General features: G+C 35.5%; 1 protein-coding gene across 1 annotated transcript; it reads right to left on the minus strand.

The window, feature by feature from the left end:
• Positions 1 to 11,646: 11,646 nt before the first annotated feature.
• LOC110466803 lies at positions 11,647 to 20,554 on the minus strand. Its single transcript, XM_021523565.1, has 5 exons — positions 20,280 to 20,554; positions 16,540 to 16,715; positions 14,951 to 15,328; positions 13,173 to 13,339; positions 11,647 to 12,521 (listed from the first exon to the last, which is right to left on the minus strand). The coding sequence occupies exons 2-5, from the start codon at positions 16,686 to 16,688 to the stop codon at positions 12,382 to 12,384; spliced, it is 834 nt and encodes a 277-aa protein (XP_021379240.1). The 5' UTR covers positions 16,689 to 16,715; positions 20,280 to 20,554; the 3' UTR covers positions 11,647 to 12,381.
• Positions 20,555 to 23,061: the final 2,507 nt, after the last annotated feature.

Genomic DNA, 23,061 nt, shown 5'->3' on the forward strand with positions numbered 1-23,061 from the left:
CGCATATCGACTTGCACTTTCTGCTACAGCACCGACACACTCACTTCCTACACGAAAAGAAAGTTCATCTCGATTTAATACCACACTCGAAAACACCGTAAATATGCCGTGAATTTTATTTATATTGTAAATAACGCATTATTGTGAGAAACAGAGTCCCTCATTTTCACGGAGACATGATTGCAAACAGTCTACAGAATGTAAAGCAGCAGCAGAAAAAACCAGAAGAACTGATAGAGATTGTCTATTAATATTTATTGAGTATATGTACAGTGAAATGCATTCTGTTTCATTCTTCTTCTTCTTTCTCATAGGGCCCAGCGACCTAGTGTAGTCCTATTACCGTGCATACCTAAAACACAGAAGGAAAGTATTTAATACATATACAGGGCCGATAACTCTGTCAGTACCTCAAAAATGATGACGTCACGATCAAAACACACATATGATGAAGGGACGTAACTGTGGGCCGCAGGGTCGTGTAGTTGCTATGGAAGTCCGCCATCTTGGATCCAAGATGGTTGCTAGCCTTAGCAACCATATCCAAGATGGCGGATTTCCTTAGCAACTACACCCCACAGTAACGTCTATTCATCAGGCAACAGAACAGAAATCGGTCTCGAGTTCAAACTCAAATTTCATGTTCTAATCGCCAGTATAGCCACTCAAAACAATGTACTATCCCCTAAACAATTAACAGTTTACAAAATAATTTCTAATTCCTAAAATAACTAATTCTTAACCTAATGTAATATAAACCTAGCTATACATATAACAAGCAAACTCGTGGAATGTATATCCCCCGCTTGCAGGACATATTGTAGGTTAACATTATTGAGGTTAGGTTTAAACATGTGAGTATCGTGCTGTTGAGACAAAATGTTTAGCTTAAAACTTGAAGGGAAAAATAGCCCTATACCTCATTGATTATCCGTAAATATGCACAAATCACATCGGTTGGCAAACTTAGCATGAGTCGGATGTGCATACGAATTTGGTTGAAACATCTGAGCAATATCTACAGCAAATATCACACGAAAACCAAAGAGTGCCTGAGATGGGTGGAAGACAAAGGAACAGAAACATTGTTATCAAGTTTGAAAGAATTTGACTAATATTTGCTAGAGTTATTAAGCGTAAACTGCAGATAATCAAGGTGCCATAATTCTGCCAAATGTAGTTTGATGAAAGTGGTTGTCAAACTTGGCCGAGCCCTTAATGCGTTGAACCCTTTTACTAAGTTTGAAGACAATCGGATAATATTTGAGAAAGTTAATGAACAGAAACGGCAGATAATGACGGTGTAGGTGAGAGTAACCCTAACCCTAACCCTAAGTCCCGTGAATGTTGCCAGCGCGCATGTGCAATGAAAATGGTCATTTCCGGCGTGAGAGTTGCAAGTTTTGGTTTGCAACGTAACTGATTAAACTATTCATGATAATAAATGGATGTGAATATCATACTAGCTTTAACCTTAATCTTAAATACTCCTGGTGTTTTGTGATTTTTTAATTTGATTTTTTCGTTATTCAAGGGGCCATACCTCCGCAAAATGGGGTCCGCTGAAAGTGGTCACTGTTCTTGGCCGAGCTCGTAAGGCATAACATTTGTTGTAGTTATTGCACGGAAACGAAGCGCGACAGACAGACGGACAGACAGACAGACAGACGGACGGACGGACGGACAGACAGACGGACAAACCCAAATGTATATCCCCCGCTTTGGTGAACGCGGGGGAAAGCAGAGGAAAGCGGAGGCTAATATAAGTTTACCACATTACGCTGATCATTGTATACTGCAGACTGTTGAATAAATATGAGTTATACACCACACGTGGTGTATGACCTTCCGTAGTTTCGATTGGTCGAGATGATGAACCTTGACCGGACGACTTTTTTCACGCGCTTTTTGCCGCGTGCTGTTTTGTTAACGTCGTCTGCTGTCAACATCCGGCAAATATTGTTGACGTTTGTGAGGTTATACGATGGGAAAACCGTATCTAACGAAAACGCAAGTCTTGCCTGTCATACATTTATTTCACCAATATGGATGGCCCATTATACAGGCGAATGGAGCTCCGTACAAAATAACAAGTACACTAAATTAAATTAAATATAAATATCAGAACGGCAGTGAACTGCCGACTCTGAATTACCCCTAATAAATAATTAAACAAATAACAATAAACTAATAGAACTGTCCTTAATTCTCCCACCCGTAATTCGAACACTGGGCCGTTTTCGTTGAACGATTGTACCGGTCAGACCACAGTTTTTTTATTTATTACATAAGGTCGGACCTAGTAAGCTGATGCTGCTTTCAGGCGAGCCTTGAAAAAGCCTTGCAAGGCCTGCGTAAACATTTACAGGCAACATTTATATCCGAAATTGTTACATTTACAAACGGACAAACAGGTTGTTCCACATAAACGAACAGGCCCTAGTCACGTAGGCCAGCGCACGTGGCGAGCGAGAGTGGACTAGCAAGGTTAGAAAGATATGCAAAATACGTCAAAATAGCGTCGGTTTGGACGCACTTCGACACCAAATGTCGTAAACTCGGTGTGTGCTTTTGCACACCGTCACAACATGTAGTTGGGAACTGCTCTCAGGACCCAAAATCTATAAGACTATGAGGCGGAAAATCACTCACGTGTTATCAGTTTGATGTCAGGATCATCAATGTTGTCAGCGCAGTTATCGATCTAAGGGAGACAACCCTCCCTAAAATTCACCTTAATACTAGAGAACCAGGAAAAGTATCGGGACTGACAAAACGATTACCACCGAAATGAAACTTGCGCATTGTTACCGTTAAATGTAGAAGTATTAAAGACAAATCATCATAGTTCAAAACTATGTTAACCTGGCCAGTTTTTTTTGTGTATAGCCAATGTGCGAGTTCAATATATACAAAAAACATATATAAGTTCTGATTTTAATTGAGGTCATTGACCATGACTTATCAGGGTGTTTAGTTGACTACAGTATCTTTTAGGGTGCTTGTTGAACCTTAAGAAGAAAAAGCATAACACATACCAGCTTAATGGACACAATTTAGATCAGGGGATATGAAGTAGAAAGAACATATAGCAAGCATTACAAAAAAGGCCAGTGCTACCCTAGGCTTCCCACGACTCAATCTACAACACTGTCCCAGAGAATGTAGAAAGGCAGCATATAGTGCTCTTGTCAGATCCCTCTTCCAAAATAAATTGGAAAGTATCCAACGGAGAGGGGCACGTTTCATCCAGAAGGATTACAGAACAAGGGAAGAGGGAGTCATGATAAAACTCCTCAAAGAGCTACAACTTCCATCATAGCATTAAGACATAAACAACAAAGATTAACATTCTATTATAAAATCGTGGTGGAGCAAAGCCCATCAATGCCTAGCAAAGACTTTATTCATTTCCAGCGGGAGAAAAGAAAAACACGGAAGCGTGTATTCCAGGACTGCGAGACACCAGGACAAATTCCAAATTCAATCAGGAACAATAACAGAGCAGTCATAATACCCAAAAACACGGAACAATACAGAAACTCATTCTTTGTGCCAACAGCCACAGATTGGAACATGTCCGGGTCTAATTTGTTTTCTTTGACATGTTATCGTGTGAATTCCAAACCATCAAAGCTGCCAAGATCCTCAAAGTTGTAAATATTACCTCAAGAACAAAACTGTCAGGTATGGCCGAACTTGCCAAGTCTCCCATAATATGTAGATTTTTTTTGTATCATAGATAATTGGTAAAGAATATTCACAATATACTTTTTGCATCAATGACATCATCTTATTCCAGTGAAAATCAAAGTAGATAGTAACTTAAGTGATGGTTGCACCGGACGCTCTGGCCCCGGAATCTCGAAACTTCTTAAACCCATTCTTAGTGCTTAACTTTAAGCAAAATTATGCTTAACTTTAAGCATATACTTAAAAAAGTGCATGTCAAATATTCTTAAACCATTCTCAATTCTTAACTTTAAGCATATGCTTAACTTTAAGCATATACTTAAAAAAAGTGTATCTTAAAGGTTCTTAAGTATGATGCATTCTCAAATGTTAAGTTTAAGGCTCAATATTTGAGAATGGTAAGGAGCATGCTTAAATATTTAAGAACGTGCTTAAATACACAAAATGGCCAACTGTAGTTGTCTGAGCAGTCATGAAATTCAACCACTAAAAACGAGTAAGGAGACGAAATGCACAGTATTTATAGTTATTTTTCATTTATTTATTTATTTATCTATTTATTTATAATTAGCCAACACTTTGGATATAATTAGAAAACCAGCATTTGGGGCCATTCAATACAGTCTTCTATCACAGGATGTCCATAAAACCAATCATTGGCAAATAACTAATATGGCCTATTTGGTTATGGGGAAAAGGATTTGGGGCAGGTTCTGACCCCACCTGAGTAAAATTTTCATATCGCGAATACATGCATAATGATAGGCATCTTTCCTCAAATATTTCTTACGCAGACTTTCGGTAAAGGAAATGTTATAGCATTTCTTATAACATTAACAATCTCGTTACAACCTGTTAATCTCGTTCCACGCATTTGAAACTAGGTCATTGCGTTGTTAACGAGAGAAGTATTACATATAATGTAGTTATTGTTGTTAATTGTTTGATTACCGAACTGACTGATTAACCAGTTACTCGGTCAGAAGATTTTTCAAGTAACCGGTTTAGTAAATTGAGCTATGGCGGGTTGCTATGCCTATTTCCCCAAATCTATGACCCGCTATAGTGCGCGCGCCAACCGTGCACTATTATGACGCGTACTCTCTATCGGAATTCCGTATCTAAGAATAGATTATTGTAAACAGACGAATTTAAGGGCATGGCTATTAATACATGCGTTTCACGATAAAGACTCAACAAGATTATTTCGCGTTATGCTGTATAAAACACAAGATCGTACAATCATTACCAAGTTTCAAAGGGATTTAATTCTCATTGCTATTGTCTACGTCATGACGTTACATGTTTTCTTAAAAAGCACGCATATTGAATTTGTTCTTCCTGTACCTTGGAATGGTAAAATTGCATATAGTTTTCGAATAGCATATTTTGTATTTCGGCATCATTTGTTTGTGTTTAGATAATAAATAAAAATACTAGTGCCAGGTATGTTATTAAAATATCAATAAAATGTTCCATTGATTTGAAAACTATTTTTCAGGGAAAATGATTACTTGCCTAAATATTAAAAAAGAAAGATGAAAAAAAGTGTATCTGAATGTGAATTCGAACCTACACCGTTCATATTTCTGGTCACAAGCTAACTGCGTTACACATTAGGCTACATGTACACCGGACATAGACGAACATGGAAATACAAACTCCTTTAACCCGAGAAACATCCGTTGCATATTACATCACGGAATCAAAAAGTTTATTCAAAAGTTGGTCCTCGGATGGGAAAGTATTAAAAGTATTTTTTTTAAGTCGGAGAAACCCCGTCACTTTCATAGATATAGTGAATATGGCTATATTTGCAGTATTATATTAACAATACCGAATATCTCAACAGTTCAAAAATTAATATTCAATTGGTTTTATATCTATCCATGCATTTTCGCTACTAAAAAATATTTACTCATCAATATGTTTTTTCGTTTTCAAAAATGCCGACTTAGGGAAATACGGGCAGTTTTCCGCCATACCTCTTTGTCTGGTTTGACAACCCTAATTTTAACATTATAGTGAACACGTTAAAATGAGTTTTTTTCTTCAAATTTAACCCAATACGCTTCTGTACCAGACATTTTCATTTAAAGTGGGGAACCTTTTTTTATCCCTCCCACGGGAAGTGGTGGTGGTGTAATGGGTAAGGGGGTGTTTTGTTCCGTGCGTACATATTTATCACCCTTTTTCATCGCTCTATTGCATTCATATCTGAATGTATATGAAGCTGTACCTTTGTATAGAAAAGTTTCCAGTCATGGTTCTAATGAATCGTCATAAATAAATAAATTCATTCAGTTTAGGATAATTATTAAATATTTTCTTTTACTATCTAGCATTCAATAATATGTCTGTCATAACAACAAAAATGGTGTGATCTGTTTTTTAATATTCAATTTAGCTTGAAACCTTATTTATGGTTTTCAATGCACTGCAAAAGAAGTGCGGGATTATCTTTCCTAGTTAATTCCCGAAGTATTTCATACACTGATATTACCTTTAAGTTAAGAGTTAAGAATTAAGAAGTTTCGAGATTCCGGGGCCTGATGCTATGATAAGTGTACTGTTGGGAAAGACCTGCTCTTTGCTTAGTTTCTTCATAAAGGTGGAAAGCCTTCAGCTCTTTCATCGCTGTTTTGAAACTTTCTTTTGCCTCGAAGAACTCATGGCTTTTGATAATATCATATGGTTTTTCATGTGGATGGGCCTTCAGATACCTATTCAATCCATGTCGTTTCGATTATATTGTGGTGGCTTTGTTAAACTTCCCATCTTTAGTCCTGCTGTCGAGGTAAAAGTGGGTCAAAAACTCTCACAGCCTCTCCGCTGAGGATTTCTCAATTCTTGTGGATTGTTGTTTCCCCTTTAAAAGTAATAATAATATACACCATTTATAAAGCGCCCTATATAGTTTGTAAAATTACTCTAAAGCGCTTTACAACATATGGATAATAGTATTAGTTATAATTGCGAAACAAAAATGGCTTACAATCATCTTAATACATTAAGCAAGAAGATAATCATCGCAATGTGCACATAAATGAATAAATAAAGGGTGTTATTTACATGACGTCTTTGCAAAGAGCTTAAAAAGGGAGACGTGTAGAGGTGAGTTTTGATGTCCCTCTTGAATTTGGCCAGGGTATTTGACTTTCTAATAGCAGATTGTAAGCTATTCCACAAAGTGGCCGAAACCCTTCCAAAGCATCTGTTTCTGTAGGTCACAGTACGAGATTTTGGGACACACAACAAAGATTCTGACTCCGACAGCAATGATCGTGACGCCTGATACAGGGTAACAAGCTCCTGTAGGGACAGGGGAGCTGGGAACACATGTTGAGATATATTTTTAATGAGGAAGTTTTCTTACCTTTTTGAGAAACAATGCGACTCGTTTCTCCCTAAAATGTGTCGCTGAAGTGAACAGTATAACTGCAATCTTTCTAATGATATATTATATATAATATATTCACAATGAAGTACAGCTTTATTATTATTTTGTAAATAAACTTATTTAAATTCTTTGTATTGTTCTCAAAGTCCTTTGTCATTGTAATTATTCCTTCGGTTTATATATCTTTGATACTACCTGTGACTTGCTACGAGGATACTACCTGCCAAGTCGTGACAAAGTCTTCCATTGACATCCCTAGTTTCAATGGAAGTCGTGCAGTAATTGACGACGGCCTGTTATACACAGTGTTATCGCCAAATGGCCAGATGAAACACAATAACTCCCCAAACGTGAAGTTCGTTGCACAAAAACGATGTCGTTGGGTGAACTCTACCTGTCGGAGATGACCCCACGACAACACGGAATAAAGTACACTAAGGTAATTCTAGTTGAACATTTAAAGACAGATAACATTTAAAACAGTCACGCCGCTTTTTCAAAAAGAAATCTTGTAATCTTCCGGAGATAAAGAGATACAAATCAAAACAGATTTGTTTTATTCTAATTAGGATTTTTCGTGATCCTTAAAGTTTACCTTAATTTCTTTATGAAAGATTTTATTTTTTCAACAAGGTATTTCATGGGTTGGGATACGAGTACCTTAGGTATATTTTATCTAAACATGACATATATATCTATCTGTATACCTGCATGCATGGACTGCTTGTAGGTGAATGTCACTTGTAAATCGGTTTCACATACTGTCTGACTGCATTTCAATCTAAACATCAAATATGTTTGCGGTGGACATTTAAAGCTACCATGCGGTGAATTGAGCACAGTTACAAAATGTATAACCTACTTTTGGAGCTTATCCCACACGACGTAAACTCTATTACCCCAGTGAGCGTTGTATCCGTGCGTGCCAATGCTCCATACATAGTTCAACCAGTTATATCAATATAGAGGAGCAGCAACGAGTTAAGACGTCTTTTGATGTTATCTATTTTAATGAGGTTTTGTCCTATATTATGCTTTGGTAACACACAAAAATACATATAAATTTCTTTGATGAAGCAATTTAATTTGTCTCACTTATTTCAATGGCAGAGTATCCATTTTCTACCTTTGGAATTACGTGTTAAAGTTCTATGTTTGCATTTACTGTTTTAATCAGGAATTCAGATAAAGTGACAAACGTACTAAGCAGATATCGCACCAGCTAACTTTGTTTTGTATAAATAATTTATAACTTTTAATGATTTGATCAAACTAAAGTAGACGTTCATAGAAATCTATTAATTGTGATAATTTTACTCTTCCAGAAAAAGACAAGATGTATTCGTCTTACAAAAAAAATATTCTAAAAAGGGCCATGTTAGCAGATGATGAGAAAAGTGAACAATGAGATTTGACTAAAGAATTAAAGGTATATTATAAGCATATGTTAACACTCCAGCACATATATAACAAACATTATATATAGGGAAATGGCTTTGTATAAGTGTATAACTTATGCCCGACGACACTGCTATATAAAGGCAATACAATATGTCGAAATCGTTTTAAAGGTCATCAGATTACAGATATCAATGTTTTAAAATAAAATTGAAAAAATCATTTACACGACCTTCATTTATATTTGATTTAAGGTAGTATATATACCTTTAACTAATATGGGGCAAAGATACAACAGAGGAAAGGTTACATAGTCGACATTAAACTTATTTGTACTCAAAGCATACTGATCTAAACTACAACATGCTCATCTTGGTTTCAATAGTTTACTCTTATTGTTGTGGTTTACTTTTTTCTACAATATCGGACCATCCCTTAGGGTTCGGGGAAGGATAGTCCTACTTTGTCACACTAAATTTGTAAAAGGCGACTCATGTGGGGCCTCTGCAGAAGTAAGAGCTTCCTACTGTGTCTTTGATTTGGGTACTTTGGGGAAACCATTTCTGATCTGCTTTCCCAAATTTAACATTAGGATATTTCTATTTTCTCTTTACTTCCTAAACACTTTTTCCATAGTGCCTTGCTTGGCCATACCTCACTTTTGTCCTTAGTGTTGAGCGTTCGTCCAAGTGAGGAAGACACCATATTCTGTCCTTAGGCCGGGACATACCAAAGTCCGTTACAAGGTAGTGACTATTTTCTGCTTAACGTTCAGCATTTAGTGTTATCACAATAACTGGTTTACCCGTTGTCAGTAAACTGTGACCGGATGGAGTGCTGTATAGGGTGACTGTGGCATGGATATCAGTGAGGTACAGTATAGCACTCTAAAGTCAGCATCATGTATATGATGACACAAGGAGGCATATACTTCAACATACCCTGCCTGCAGTACACATGCACAAAAACATTCTTAAACCTGAGCTGTTAATAGGACTTTAAACGAAATAAAACCTACCCAAACCGTAAATACAGTTCAAAATTATATGCAAAACAGTGCTTTTGATTTACAGAACATTTTATTGTACAGATATTATTACAAAATGAATGGGGCAAACAAACAGAGCCTGCGAAACCACTCTTCTTACAACTGACAACAGCGCAAATACGTCATATGAATTATGACAAGTAAAATCGTAAACAAAATAACTATTGATACATAGTAAATAATAGCATTATGTATGTAAGTAATTTGCAGTATTTTAAACGTTGAAAAATATTTGCAATCCATTATCCGTTAAACAAGTGAATTTGAAAAGATTTGTGCAGTGCCCAGTTTGTTTTTGTTTGAGTCTAAATCTTCTGCTAGCGAAGAGGACTCTGCTTCTATATGAATGTCTTTGCGGGTCGATTGGTTTAAAGACACGACAGGCATTGCTTTGTTTTGTTCTGTCAATCTTTTATGTCATTGTTGTATATTTAAGTCACTATTTAATTTGTTTTATAAATAGAAATCCTGATCAATTTAATGTTTCGTGACATGTTCAAGGATTCCTCCTCGTTATTAACAATAGGTACGTGATCATTATAGGCCCGGAGTTCAATATTGTGTTGTGGACAAGAACCGACTACGTGAGAACTTTATTCGTAATCTGTATTTAAGATAAAAGAACGTTTGACTTTTTTTTTTATTCAAAATATGAAAAGAATAATGGAGCGATTTATATGATTACTTGGCATCTTATCCACATATACTTTACTGAACAGGCCAGAAATCAAAGTTTGTTTTCGTTACTCTAGAAACTATGGTATTCGGAATTAAAGACTCTACAGAGCAATCCATCTTTTCTGTTCATCAGTTGCTACTTCTCTTTATTATACATGTCACTATCTTGACCAGTGTATTACGTCATAAATTGTTGCTGTTGATTATTAAACCTTATTCTACCACAGGCTTTACAAGCAAATTCAAAGTTCAAACTTGTACGAATATCATGAATTCCGTAATAGATGCAGGCTGATGAAAACTATTGATAACCTTTAGGGTCGCCATCATGAACTCTTTGGAATATATAATATTGTTTGTGCGATACGAATGTCGATGTTTTTTTTTTATTTCGCTCATTTGCGTGCTTTGTGGTTTTATGGAAACCTTTCCGGTTGTCACTTTGATTTACTTGTGTGATATAAAGGTCGACATTTTATTATGGTCATAAGTGTGTTAATTGTTTTGTAGTCACTTCGCCAGTTCGCGCTATAAACGTGACATTGCTAGGATTTGACCTAGATTTACATTGCGGGTGTCCACGATGAAGCAGAAGATGCTTCCTCTTTCTGATTGCCTGGTCTTTTTTTGCTAATCCTTCCTTTGTTAAATAAATTGTCACTGTTTGTTCTTCCGTTTTTTGTTCGAATAGCGGATTGAATGCAGGTCGGTTGTATCGTGAATGACATTCGCTTTCCATGTTATGCACCACAGTTGATTGATTTAAAGATTAAGTCCTTAAGAATATTTCATAACTAAGATAAAAAAAAGGCGGGTTTCTGACCTTCTAAAGGAAATATTATCTATTTCACTTTAAAAAAAATTAGTGGCAACGAACATCCTAATTGTTGAAAGAACACAAACCCCAAAACCGATATACATGAAACAATATTTATTTTTGTTCGTGAAAAACAGTAAGAGTACAAAGATACAAAATTATTCTCGTTTTAATGGTACCAGAGATAAATATATACTTAACGTTTTTTATACACCCAGAAAAAAAGTGGAAGATATCAGTGTTTAGTTGAAAGGCATTTTGATATTTTTCTTCAACACACATTCTGATTTTTTTTTACTGTAAAAACATGCACTTTGGTTTGTTTCATTGCTGAAAGATGCATTTGTTTCATTGTTAAAAGGTGCATTTTGATTAAATTATGTTTTATTGTATTTTTTGTTGTATTTTAACATAGTTTGACATATGACATGATAATGAAACAACAAGGCACACCAACATTGACTTTGACTCCCTACATATAAGGCCGTAGTAGTTATTTGAGTGTTCGCGAATGTTTTACAAATGTCATTTTAAAAAAGGATAACGTGATTACATATGCATGCATTGAAACAAAACACAATGTTTAAAAGTTAATAAAAATAAAAAAATATATAAATGCAAATTTTATTTTGACATTTTTAATTGAAACCCTCAGACTGAATTTCAATTTTCTATTGCGAAATGTATACACTTAACACAAGTGGTGTGTCGTATTATGGCATAATGAAAGGACACTGACACAACATAACAGAAAATCTTGTTATATGTAACAATCCAATTCCCTTGAGAGGTCTTACTCGTCATGAACAATTCGAAATATACATTTAAACATGAACAGTTATTTTAAAACTATAAGATATCAATCCAAACTATCTCACGATAAAATTACGTGTTTTTTTTATCAAATATTCTTTGTGATAGTTTTATCAATAGCAAACCGAAGAGGTTTACAAACGTTCAGGGTTACAATGCCATGGCTGTTGTTTTTGCATGTTTAAATCCTTAAGTTAATCTCGAAATTATCCCTGATCCGGCAAGAATTCCATTTCCGGTATAGACGAACTCTCATTAAATATCGCCGAATTCAAGACTAGAGCTTGTGATTTGTCAAAGAAGTATCCACTAACGATATCAGTAACATGTATTGATCTTATTTTCTGTCAGATCACATCTAAGAACAGTCGTTAATCTAGAAAATAAACATCACTGCTACAGTGTAGAACAGTATAACTACATAGTGACAATATGAACTGCGTTTAAAACATGGGTTCGTTTAAGAGATCTTCCTATTTTTGTCTTAATTAAAAGGAATCATGGTCATGATTTTGTTCACACCGAAAACAAAAATTACAAAAATTGTTGTGAAGGAGCAGTTGACATGGCGACCAAGCCGACGAGCGTAACGATCTGGGATAATGACGTTAGAGAGTTTGCCGCGTTCGATAGCTCGTGACAGCTACACAGGTAACCATTCCACTGGGCGTAGTCTGTGAACCAAAATAAACAGATGTCATTGGCTCTTCACAACACAAATTATCAAGAAAAAAAGTAAATCCTATTTTAAAATGTAAAAGTTATTTTGAATATTCCATATTTTCCCAAAATTTAAACAAGTGTAAGCAAAATGATTTCCCTTAGAGTTCCCATGCCACATTTGCATTATATTTCCTTCGTTGTCTAATTTTTAATACAATGCAATTGATCAGAAAAAGTTCAGAGATGTGGAAAAATGTAAATATTATAGTGAGAATAGACTTTGAAAGTTAACTTTATTTGAGAAAATTTTCTAGTTCCTTGTGTGATATGAAAATCGTTTTTTTGTTGTTGTTGTTGTGGATGCTCATCAATATGTTTTGTTCATTCTTTCACCATTTTGGTATAGATTTGAGGACGTGGCATTGCGTTGATTTGACAATGATTAACATAGCGGGTGTCGTCGATGAAGTGAAAGACGCTTTCCCTTCCGGGACATGTGGTCTTATTCTCCTTGAACTTTTCTAGTGTCTCCATGTAAATAATTCTTTTAATGATCTTTGTCCTTTACAATTGATGAGTATTGATATACCTTTACAAAAAATGTGAGGAGTTGATATTAAGCTCAAAAAGAAAACAAAAACGACAAAAGTCGTGCTACTTACTAGTGGAGCTTGAACAGCTGTAAGTTGTATCGAAAGAACTGTCAGAAATAACCCCATGGAAACATCCGAGCAGGTAAGGGAAGTCCGTAGTGGCCACGTACCGGTACTCCCCGCCTATAGTGATACCGTGACAGTCGTCTAGGCTAGAAGTAGTTAACCAGGCCGAGCTGGAAGAAAGTATTTTAATGTACCATTCAGTATTGTATACTAAACATATTTTGAAACGGTGTGTGTCACAAAAGGTGATTCTAGATAATTGTGTAGACATTTTTTCTGTATTTATATATCGATGTTGATTATTGTGAAGATGCGGGTATTTGTGTATCACTATACAGTTGCTCTACGGACGGAAACACGGATTCTACTGTTTTTGTTATGGTTTACTAGCAAACAAACTTACAGGTTGGGACACATTATGGACACGTTTTGTGGACGCCATAATACTATCATTTGGAAAGTAGTGATATCAAGTCGATGGTTTGATTTCGTTTACTATGTGTTTGTTTGTTGGTTTGTTTGTTTGGCGTATAATATCTTCTCACAAGTGTGATTTAGATCATTACTTTGTCTTTTTGTAGTGTTGTCGCTACCTAGATTATCGTTGTGAGGGAGTGGCGTTACTTGATTTTGACCTAGCTAGCTTTATATAACGAGTTCCAGTAGGCGCTAATTCTTTCGTAACACATCGTCTTTTCTCATTGATGTTTTTAAGGGTCACATCAATCATTTTTTGTTTCTTCATATTTTGTCATAACTTCATCGATTTTGAGATCGAATTACATTTTGTTGACAGTTTGGCATTTTTTTGTTTTGATAATGTTACCACAACTATGTCGTATAATAATTCCTTTATATAACAAATCTACATTACCACAGAGAAGAAGCTTCAAAACAGGTATTCATAAGATACGGATCCAAGTGATAACCGGTTTTAATTACATACTTACTAATAAATACGGATTTTTTGTATATGTGATACGACTCAATTGCTCTTAGCCATATCAGCCCTCACCGTATCACACCCAAAAACCCGTATCAGCCCGCAAAACCCGTATCACACTCAAAAACCTGTATCAGCACGCTAAACCCGTATCACACCTCTTTTGGATTTTTTTTGTTTTTCAATATTTCAAAAGAAAACTAGATTATAAGATAGTAGCTTTTATTAGTAAGTATGTAATAAACAGAATAAAACATGCCTTTTTCCATATCACACCCAGTATCCACCCTCTACCAATATCAGCCCTCGGGCCTTCGGCCCTTGTGCTGATATTGCAGTCTCGGGTTGATACTGGATGTGATAGGGAAAATGGCATGTATTATTCTCTATATATTACATAAAATATAAAATAGATATCGGTGATTGTCGTTATATTTCCCACCTCGTTCTATGTTAAGGTTTCCTATTATCCCTTTGTACATGCTCGATATATCGCGAAATCTTTTCCAACAAAAAGGGACAGCATTTTTGTTGAGTTGGGGCTGTATGTAAGGTATATTTTCTATCTGATTGTGTTGGGGCCGTCTATATGGTATACATAATATCCGGCTGTGTTTGGGCCGTATACGGGTTATGCTTACTATCCGGTTGTGTTGTTGGGGCCGTATATAGGGTATACTTAATATCCGGCTGTGTTGGGGCCGTATACGGGTTAAACTTACTATCCGGTTGTATTGGGCCGTATATGTGTTATAGTTACTATCCTGTGTTGTTGGGGCCGTATATGGGGTATACTTACTATCCGGTAATGTTGGGGCCATGTATTGGGTATACTTACTATCCGGTTGTGTTGGGGCCGTAAATGGGGTACCCATCCATGGCCACACCGATTAGGTAATCAAGCTCATTTTGCCAGAGGCAGGACGACGGAAGTTTGTGGTAGTGATAATCACCACGATCTGTAGCATGACCATCACAGCTATCAAATGTCTCAGCGCTTGATCCTTCGACGGCGTTGACGTAACCCGAAGCGAGAGGATTGTACAGTGACACTCCTGTCCTAGTGATAGCGATCTGTCCCATGGGAAGACAACCCTTAGTGGAAGCAACAGTCGGGGTCTTCGGCACTGTTACAACGTGGTTCTGTGCAGTGGGGGTGTTCGGATTGACACTTTGCCAGGCATGATCAGGCATCCCAGAGGAAGAGATCGTGTACCTATGGTATTCAGAAACATGTAGTGACATTGATTCTTTTGATAAGCCGACATTTATTCATATTCATATCAGAACAATATTGGCTACAAGTACTTCACTAGGTAATGTAGTCTTCCGATTATGAGATCCAGGAACGGCTGCTTAGCGTTCGAAGTATGTGTATCCAGAGGTTACGAATACCGTTAGCGTTTTGGACTACGATCCTCAAAGGATATATTTAATAAGTGAACAATTATTGACCGACTTAATCTGTTATCACGTTTACCTAGCGACGACCAAGTTTGGTACGATTGTTATTTCTTTAATTCCTATGCTTATATGACAGAACGCATTGTTTGGCATTTGGAATAAGAAGAGAGAAAAGCCACTCTTTCATTTCCAGGAATGTAGGATGGGGAAATTCTTCGGGATGATTTCAAATCCCAAAAAACGGGTAGGACTTCCCTATCCTACACCCTGGGCAGGAACTAGCCTTATAGTCTTCCTTTTGGTGTCATCAGGTCATTAAGCACACGTGTGTTGTGTTATCGCTTTTTTTCAATATTCTTTTTTTTTTCATTCAAAAGCAAGATATTTGACTCAAAAGGATTATGGATAATTGAAAGCTTTAACATTTATTTTGATATCAATAAAAAGGATAACTCGATGGCTTTTCGGCTTATTGAAAGTTTGTTTCATATTTGAATTAAAGCAATAAATAGAGGACTCAAAGGAATTTTGGATGATTAGATGTTTATTGAAAAATTGAAAACGATAAAAAATAGAAGACTTAAAGGAATTTCGGATGATTAAATGTTTGTTGAAAAATTGAAAACAACAAGAAATAGAGGACTCAAAATAATTTCGGATAATTAAATGTTTGTTGAAGGAATAATGATTTGAGTACTAAACGACAATTGATAAGCTAGTTGTAAAATACAAATTAAAGACAACGTGGAAAATTCTCGGTTTTGGAAAGTGCCGACGGTTCCCGATTGCCGACCCGGCACGTTTCGCCTATCGATAGGGAGTGTATACGCACTGTTGTTAACATAGTTTAAAAGTAAAACTACAGTTTGATGGATTCAACAATCGCCCCCTGAAGACAGAAATACAATAAAATATGTGAGTGACTCAAAATCTGTATATTTAGAATTTGCGTTAGCGACTCTATTACCTAATCAAAGCAGGTTTTGTACCACTGTGTTTTGATGGGAATTATATTATACGTACGTAGTACTGGTAGAGGATACCGTAAGGGTAGCGGAGTAAGAGCCACTGACAGTAAACTGTGCAGCCTCTGAAGTTGACAGTCCGGTAGTCATATCACAATACAAACACAACGTCACCATGGTGACGGTGACCAAGGATACAGGCGCCATCTGCCAACGGAGGTGACTAGAGAGGTACTAGTAAAATATAAACACAAAAATACCAGGTTTGAATAAAATAGTCTTAGGAAACATTTTATGAAAAAACTTTGTTATTTTGTTTTAGATATTACTTATTTAATACATTTTAATAAAACGTTGACGTGCCTTAAATTACTTTCCCTACGTCGTAGTTTGGTAAACTTGATAAAGAAAAAAGGAACTAGAAAGAGCATTGGGGACAGTAGTTTGTCATTTTATTGTTTAAAACTTGAGTATGTCCATGTTATTTTCTGTCGGATCCAGAGAGAAACAAAATAAGATTTTTTTTTCAAAAACAGTTTTTATATGTAATGATCACATAGTTCGTCTGTAATATAAACCCGCATTATGTAAATGATCCAATCCATACAGCAGATTTACCTTATCGTATTTATCGCTAGTACAAAGGTGAAAAGGGTCCCTGGTAAGGTATGCTGTATATGAAATAATATCCAGCTTGCCTATTTAAATCAAACTCAAGAAAACCATTTGTCACAAAAAAATGCACATGCAACGATTTAACAACGTATTAAAAGAAAAAATATATGACATGCAAAACGAGTGTACCTCATACCTCATACATAGGCCACATATGATTACATCTGCATGACTTAAAGATTATTACAAATATGACTATATTTCAAATAATTTCGACGAAAAAACATTTGTAAATGTTTAGTTTCTGACCTGTAAGCTAAACAGACAGATTTTGACCCATATGTATAGGCACCTGTATAGTGAACTGCGCAGTTAGTTGTTAAATAGCAGCTACGTATCGTTGTGTATTTTTAATCAATATATGTGTATGACGTACTTGATGTATACTTTTAGATTGAACTATTCTCTGAAATATTGTTTTGATATTTCAATATCTATTCCATAAACAAAAGTATGGCCGGGCATTATTGCAGATTACTTAAGAAAATACTGTACAGTTACAACATATTATAATTTACATATTGGTTTTATTAGATGTTTCTTTCAGAAGAAATTAACACAATATTATTTATAACAATGTATGTCCCGGTCGTTTTGCAGGTTATTTGAGAAGAGAATATTGATTTTTAGTGTGTTAACTCAATATAACATGTTAAAAGTTTGTGAAATATTAACTAAATGTGATATTCTGTTTTAACATAGGAATGTTTCAGCTGATAGTTCATATGTTCTGGATGAAAAACGGCGACCAGAGAAAAAAGTCAATCGTCGCCAAAGAAATGTTTCAGTCCTCATAATTGCCTATTATGCAACAAAATAAATACTAGCAACTATTTACTTTGTTTTATCCCTTTGGTATTATTTGATTGTTTAGGTTTTACATCTATGCAACAAGTAATATCACAATAAATTATGTCCAAAGTTAGATAATTGGGTCAATTATGAGTCACACTTAAAGTGCAATCTCACTGAAATATCATAACCTGGACACAAGCAGGTGGTTCTAAAGTTATGCAACCTGTTCTGGTAACTTCATTCGGACAACGATCTAACGGCAGGTGCCTAGGAAATCAATTCTCGCTGAAGAGAGAGGCCAGAAAAGGATGGATGAAGACCAAACTGTTCCAATGGACGCATCATAATTATTTTAATTTCTGTTGGTGAGAAAACAGAACAAGGACTATTTTAGTATTAGTGTGAGGTCGATAGGTCCAATGGTTGAAAATCTGCTTTCCCAAAGATGGCAGGTGATCGTGATAAAAGTATGAGGCCAATGGCGTGGCAGCATAAGCAATAAGTTGGATACTAGTGTGTAAATATAAAGAAAAATGTATACCTTCATCTTGGTCGGTTTTGAAAGTAGAATAAATATTCAGACCCGTATAGGTCGTCAAAACTGCCAAATTCCAATGTGTACATTTTCCTTTTGTTTCCTATACCGTCGAACACGTGCCTTTCCATATATAGACACTTTTCATAGTTATGTTTCCCACTGTGTACGATCCCGAACGCTAATTATTCGAGTCTACATTTATAGAATACTTACATATATATTTACTTTGCCTAAAATAGCTTTAATGGTTTAACATTAGGCTATAAATTCTATTTTGCCTTCAGTTAATTATAGAGATAATAAACGATATCCCCCTTCAACAATTTCACAGAAACATATACTTTATTTACCTGAAATCACCTTTATGACATAATCAACAGTATAAAGTCCATCATCTATATTTGCCAATCCCGAGAGCTTTATATATAAATATGTTCATAGATGATGATAATGATGATGATGATGATGATGATGATGATGATTGAGAAACACGTGAAAGGATGTGTACACTGTCTGATGTAGATGTAACAAAACTAAAAATAAAACAATACAAAAATGGTATTACTCCTTTTCTATACCATTCCCTGTAAAAGATCTAGGGTGGTCGATTGGTGCAGTGAAAAGCGCACTTGACTTTCAACAAGGCGGCCGGGGTTCGATTCCCCGATCGGACGTGAAAAGGTTCAGGGTTACCTAACCGACCACGTGAGTTTTCTCCGGGTACTCCAGTTTCCTCCCACACTAAGACCCCCGCGCGCTCCGGACATATTCAAACTGGAGGAAGTACATTTTCATTTAAGCGGAAGTGTTCACATTATTATCACTTAGAAAATATGCGATTTTTTGTAGCTATAAAGGTAGATTTTTTGATATTCTCATAAGAGTGCTTTGCGGTTTTGTTGTCACTAATCGAGGTCTCGACGTATAGACGTGACCTTACTTGGATTTGAACAAGATTTACATAGCCGGAGTCGTCGAAGAAGCAGAAGACGCTTACCCTTCCGAAACGCCTTGTTGTGTTTTCTTTGTACATACCTTTCATATTTCTTTGTCAAGTATTCCATTGGTCATATTTTGCCCAAATTTTATCGATTTATTGGTTTATTGACACTCCTCGTTTATTGATATCTCAATAACTTGGACACATTCACACTTATAGAATCAGTGAATAATTCTCCAGCTGAGTGCAAAATGGGACGAAAAATAATCCAAGAAACTTTATTGAAAAACAAACTAATCTTCATGAAGAACCCTATGGGAAATGTCGAGACATGAAAGACTAATGGCACACCACTGTACACGGTTAAGCAATGATTCTTGAAATCATATTCTCCCATGTGTAACAATAGTCGACAATGACATCGCATTCACGTTTTAAACCAAGACCAACCCTGACCTCTTCTAAGTTTTAGAGCACCTTCTTGCAGATGCAACTGTAACTGTCCTCTTTTATAAAAATATCATTCATAACCTTTCAAAAGTTTAGGTACTTGTAAAATAGGAATAAGCATACATATGTTTTGACATAATGTAGCGATGTTTGGGTATGTGATATCGACACTACACACTAGACTGTACATAAGTTCATTTATAGCCATGTTATAACACGGGTGGACACAGGCATTTTAAAATATATCGGCGAATTATGCATCATTAAAGGGACCAGTTCACATCTTGTTATATACAAATAAATATCTTTAAAAGAACTTTCATTTAGTTAACATATATATATGTACTATACATATAAATATCTTCAAAGGTACCTTCATTTAGTTCACATGTAAACTTACCTTTGTCAGTGCAGATAGCTGTGCATCCGTGTCGTGTGCTTCACCTGCTACATATCAACTATCTATATAGGATTGGTTGACGTACAGCGGCTCTGGTGGTCAATTACTAGCTAGTAAACCAGAACTGATACACAGATGTATTTTCTATGACGAGTTTGATGTACACGATTATGTTTTGGGATATATTTGTGACACAATGTATAAAGAAGACGATCCATCTCCTATATATTGGTAAATCGATATCTTTGTCATAAATCACTATAGTAAAGCACCAGTGTTCCTGTGGTCTATTGTAACAGTATACCCGCCATGGACAATACGATCAATAGGCTCCACTAAAACGGTTAAAAGTTTACTCAACTTAATAGCTCGTATATATTTTATTTCGATTTTTCTTTCAAACTTACCATTATCTATCATTTTTTTCTTGCTTAAATTTATTTATAAGATAATATTTAATAATGAGGGATACTGAATTTGGAAATACTTTAATATATTACCTTTATCTTATCTCTGATATGTTCTTTATTTGTTAAATGATTGTTAAGCTCACCAGGCCGTGGACCATTCGACTCTGTAAACACGCAGTGTAAATAGGCATTGCGAAATTTGTACATGGTCTATATTTAACACAAATCGTGATGAAGCAGCGATAATGAAAGGGAAAAAACATTGGTTTTAACAATATATAAAAAACGGGATCGTAAAAGATTGGATTGTCTGAAGATCAATAAAACAAACAACTCGACAGCCAGTGGCAGTCTTCGAACGGGTACGCGAACTCTGAAATTTATTTTTACTTTTTCATTGAACATTCAAAGTTGCGAAGCATGAACGAACTGACTTTCTGTATTTATTAACTCAACCGGAACTGTTATTGAGCGTTGTTGAGAAATAAATATTTTATCCTGAAATGTCGATATGACTCATGTTTCGTAGACATTGTTTTCATCTTTACATCAGATTTGAAATATATTCTAATTTTTGACCTTTTTTGAATGTTCAAAGTAGAGCTCCAGATGTATTCATTATAAATTATAAACATTTTTCAAATATTAAAGCACTAAACAAAACCGTAAATAGAAATCAAAATCGATTAAAACGAGGCAAATAATAAACAAAGGAAGATTTACATGGAGACGTTGGAAAAGAACAAAGATAAGATTCCATAGTTTCTGAAAGGCTAGCGTTTTCTTCGTCAGCACTGTCACGTCATCATCACAAGAACTTGGGTAGTGACAACTAATCAACATGTCACACTAATGAGCATATGTTAAATCAGCCATCATATCACACTTGGAAATAGCAAACAAACCTACACGGCCTAGGAAAATAACACAACATACAGTATATATAGAACCCACGCATACAAACAAACAACACTGAAAAGAGCAGAGCATTACACATACACACGAACACACGCACACACACCAACGCACACGCACACACACACACACACACACACATACATACATACATACAATTAATCCCATATTTGGAAAATATACAACCCTCTCTACATTACGTCCTTAAGCAATGTAACCTATTAAAATAAAGATGGCTCTATTTATTTATTTTTTATGTTCAGAACATAAAATATTTTGTAAGTGAAGTGATGTGATGTAGTGGTTGAAAAATATCAATATATGAAATTTTTCCAAAAAGTAGGAATTCTGAAGTAAACAATTACAGTTTTATTTGTTTTCTGTTTGATCCAATCTTTCATTTTCTCCATCTTTCTCAAACTTGAGAGTGTCCAAAATATATATATTCTATATCTTCTAAATGATTTTAATAAAAAAAACACCACCCACATTTGTCATTATTTGTAACCCCTATAATTTTCAAATATTTATTGAGTGTTAAAATTCTATTTTGAATATAGATATTGTAACTTAGAATCTTTTATAGTTATAAATGGTAGTAAATACATAACATTCTACTTCCTGTTTTGTAAGCAAGGATTATTATTCAGTTTAATTCCAGCTGTATTAACTAAATTATTGTTGATTTGTTTTTAATGCTTTATAGATGTCTCTTTTCCTTTTTTATCACATATACTATTATGTGAAAAGGCATATACGGTCTTAAGATACTCTCATTCTTCCAAAATATACTATATTGTTTGATACCAGACCACGCAGAAGAACACAGGCATTGATAAAGCAAAACATTATATGACCCTTTTGATTTGTTTTTTAATTCTTCAAAACTCATGAATATTTAATACATCTCCTTTCACTACATACATTACACTGTTTACACCCTTTTAAAACAGTATCAAAATACTAATTTCTAATCATGATTCGTTTTATTATACAAATTAATGAGGAATTATTTTTTGTTAGTTTATTTCGTGCTCTCTGAAACCTTTAGTCCACGCCTTTAATAAATCTTACCAAAGCAATTTATTTATATTGATTTTTTAAGGGTTTCCATAAGTTCTTCTCCAAAGTTCGTAGGTCACAATACGAGATTTTGGGACACACAACAAAGATTCTGACTCCGACCGCAGTGATCTTGACGGCTGATACAGGGTAGCAAGTTCCTGTAGGTACGGAGGAGCTGTTCCATTCAGTGCCTTGTATGTGTATACCAGAATTTTGTACTGCGACCTGTATCGTACAGGTAACCAGTGCAACGAATAAAGCGCAGGTGTGATGTGCTCTCTCTTTCGAGTACGAGTAACTAGCCGTGCTGCAGTGTTCTGAACCCTCTGCAGACGACTAGTTAGTTAGTCAGATATTCCACAGAATAGGGCGTTACCATAATCCAACCGAGA

This window comes from Mizuhopecten yessoensis, unplaced genomic scaffold (assembly GCF_002113885.1).
Source record: "Mizuhopecten yessoensis strain PY_sf001 unplaced genomic scaffold, ASM211388v2 scaffold1707, whole genome shotgun sequence".
NCBI lineage: Eukaryota > Metazoa > Mollusca > Bivalvia > Pectinida > Pectinidae > Mizuhopecten > Mizuhopecten yessoensis.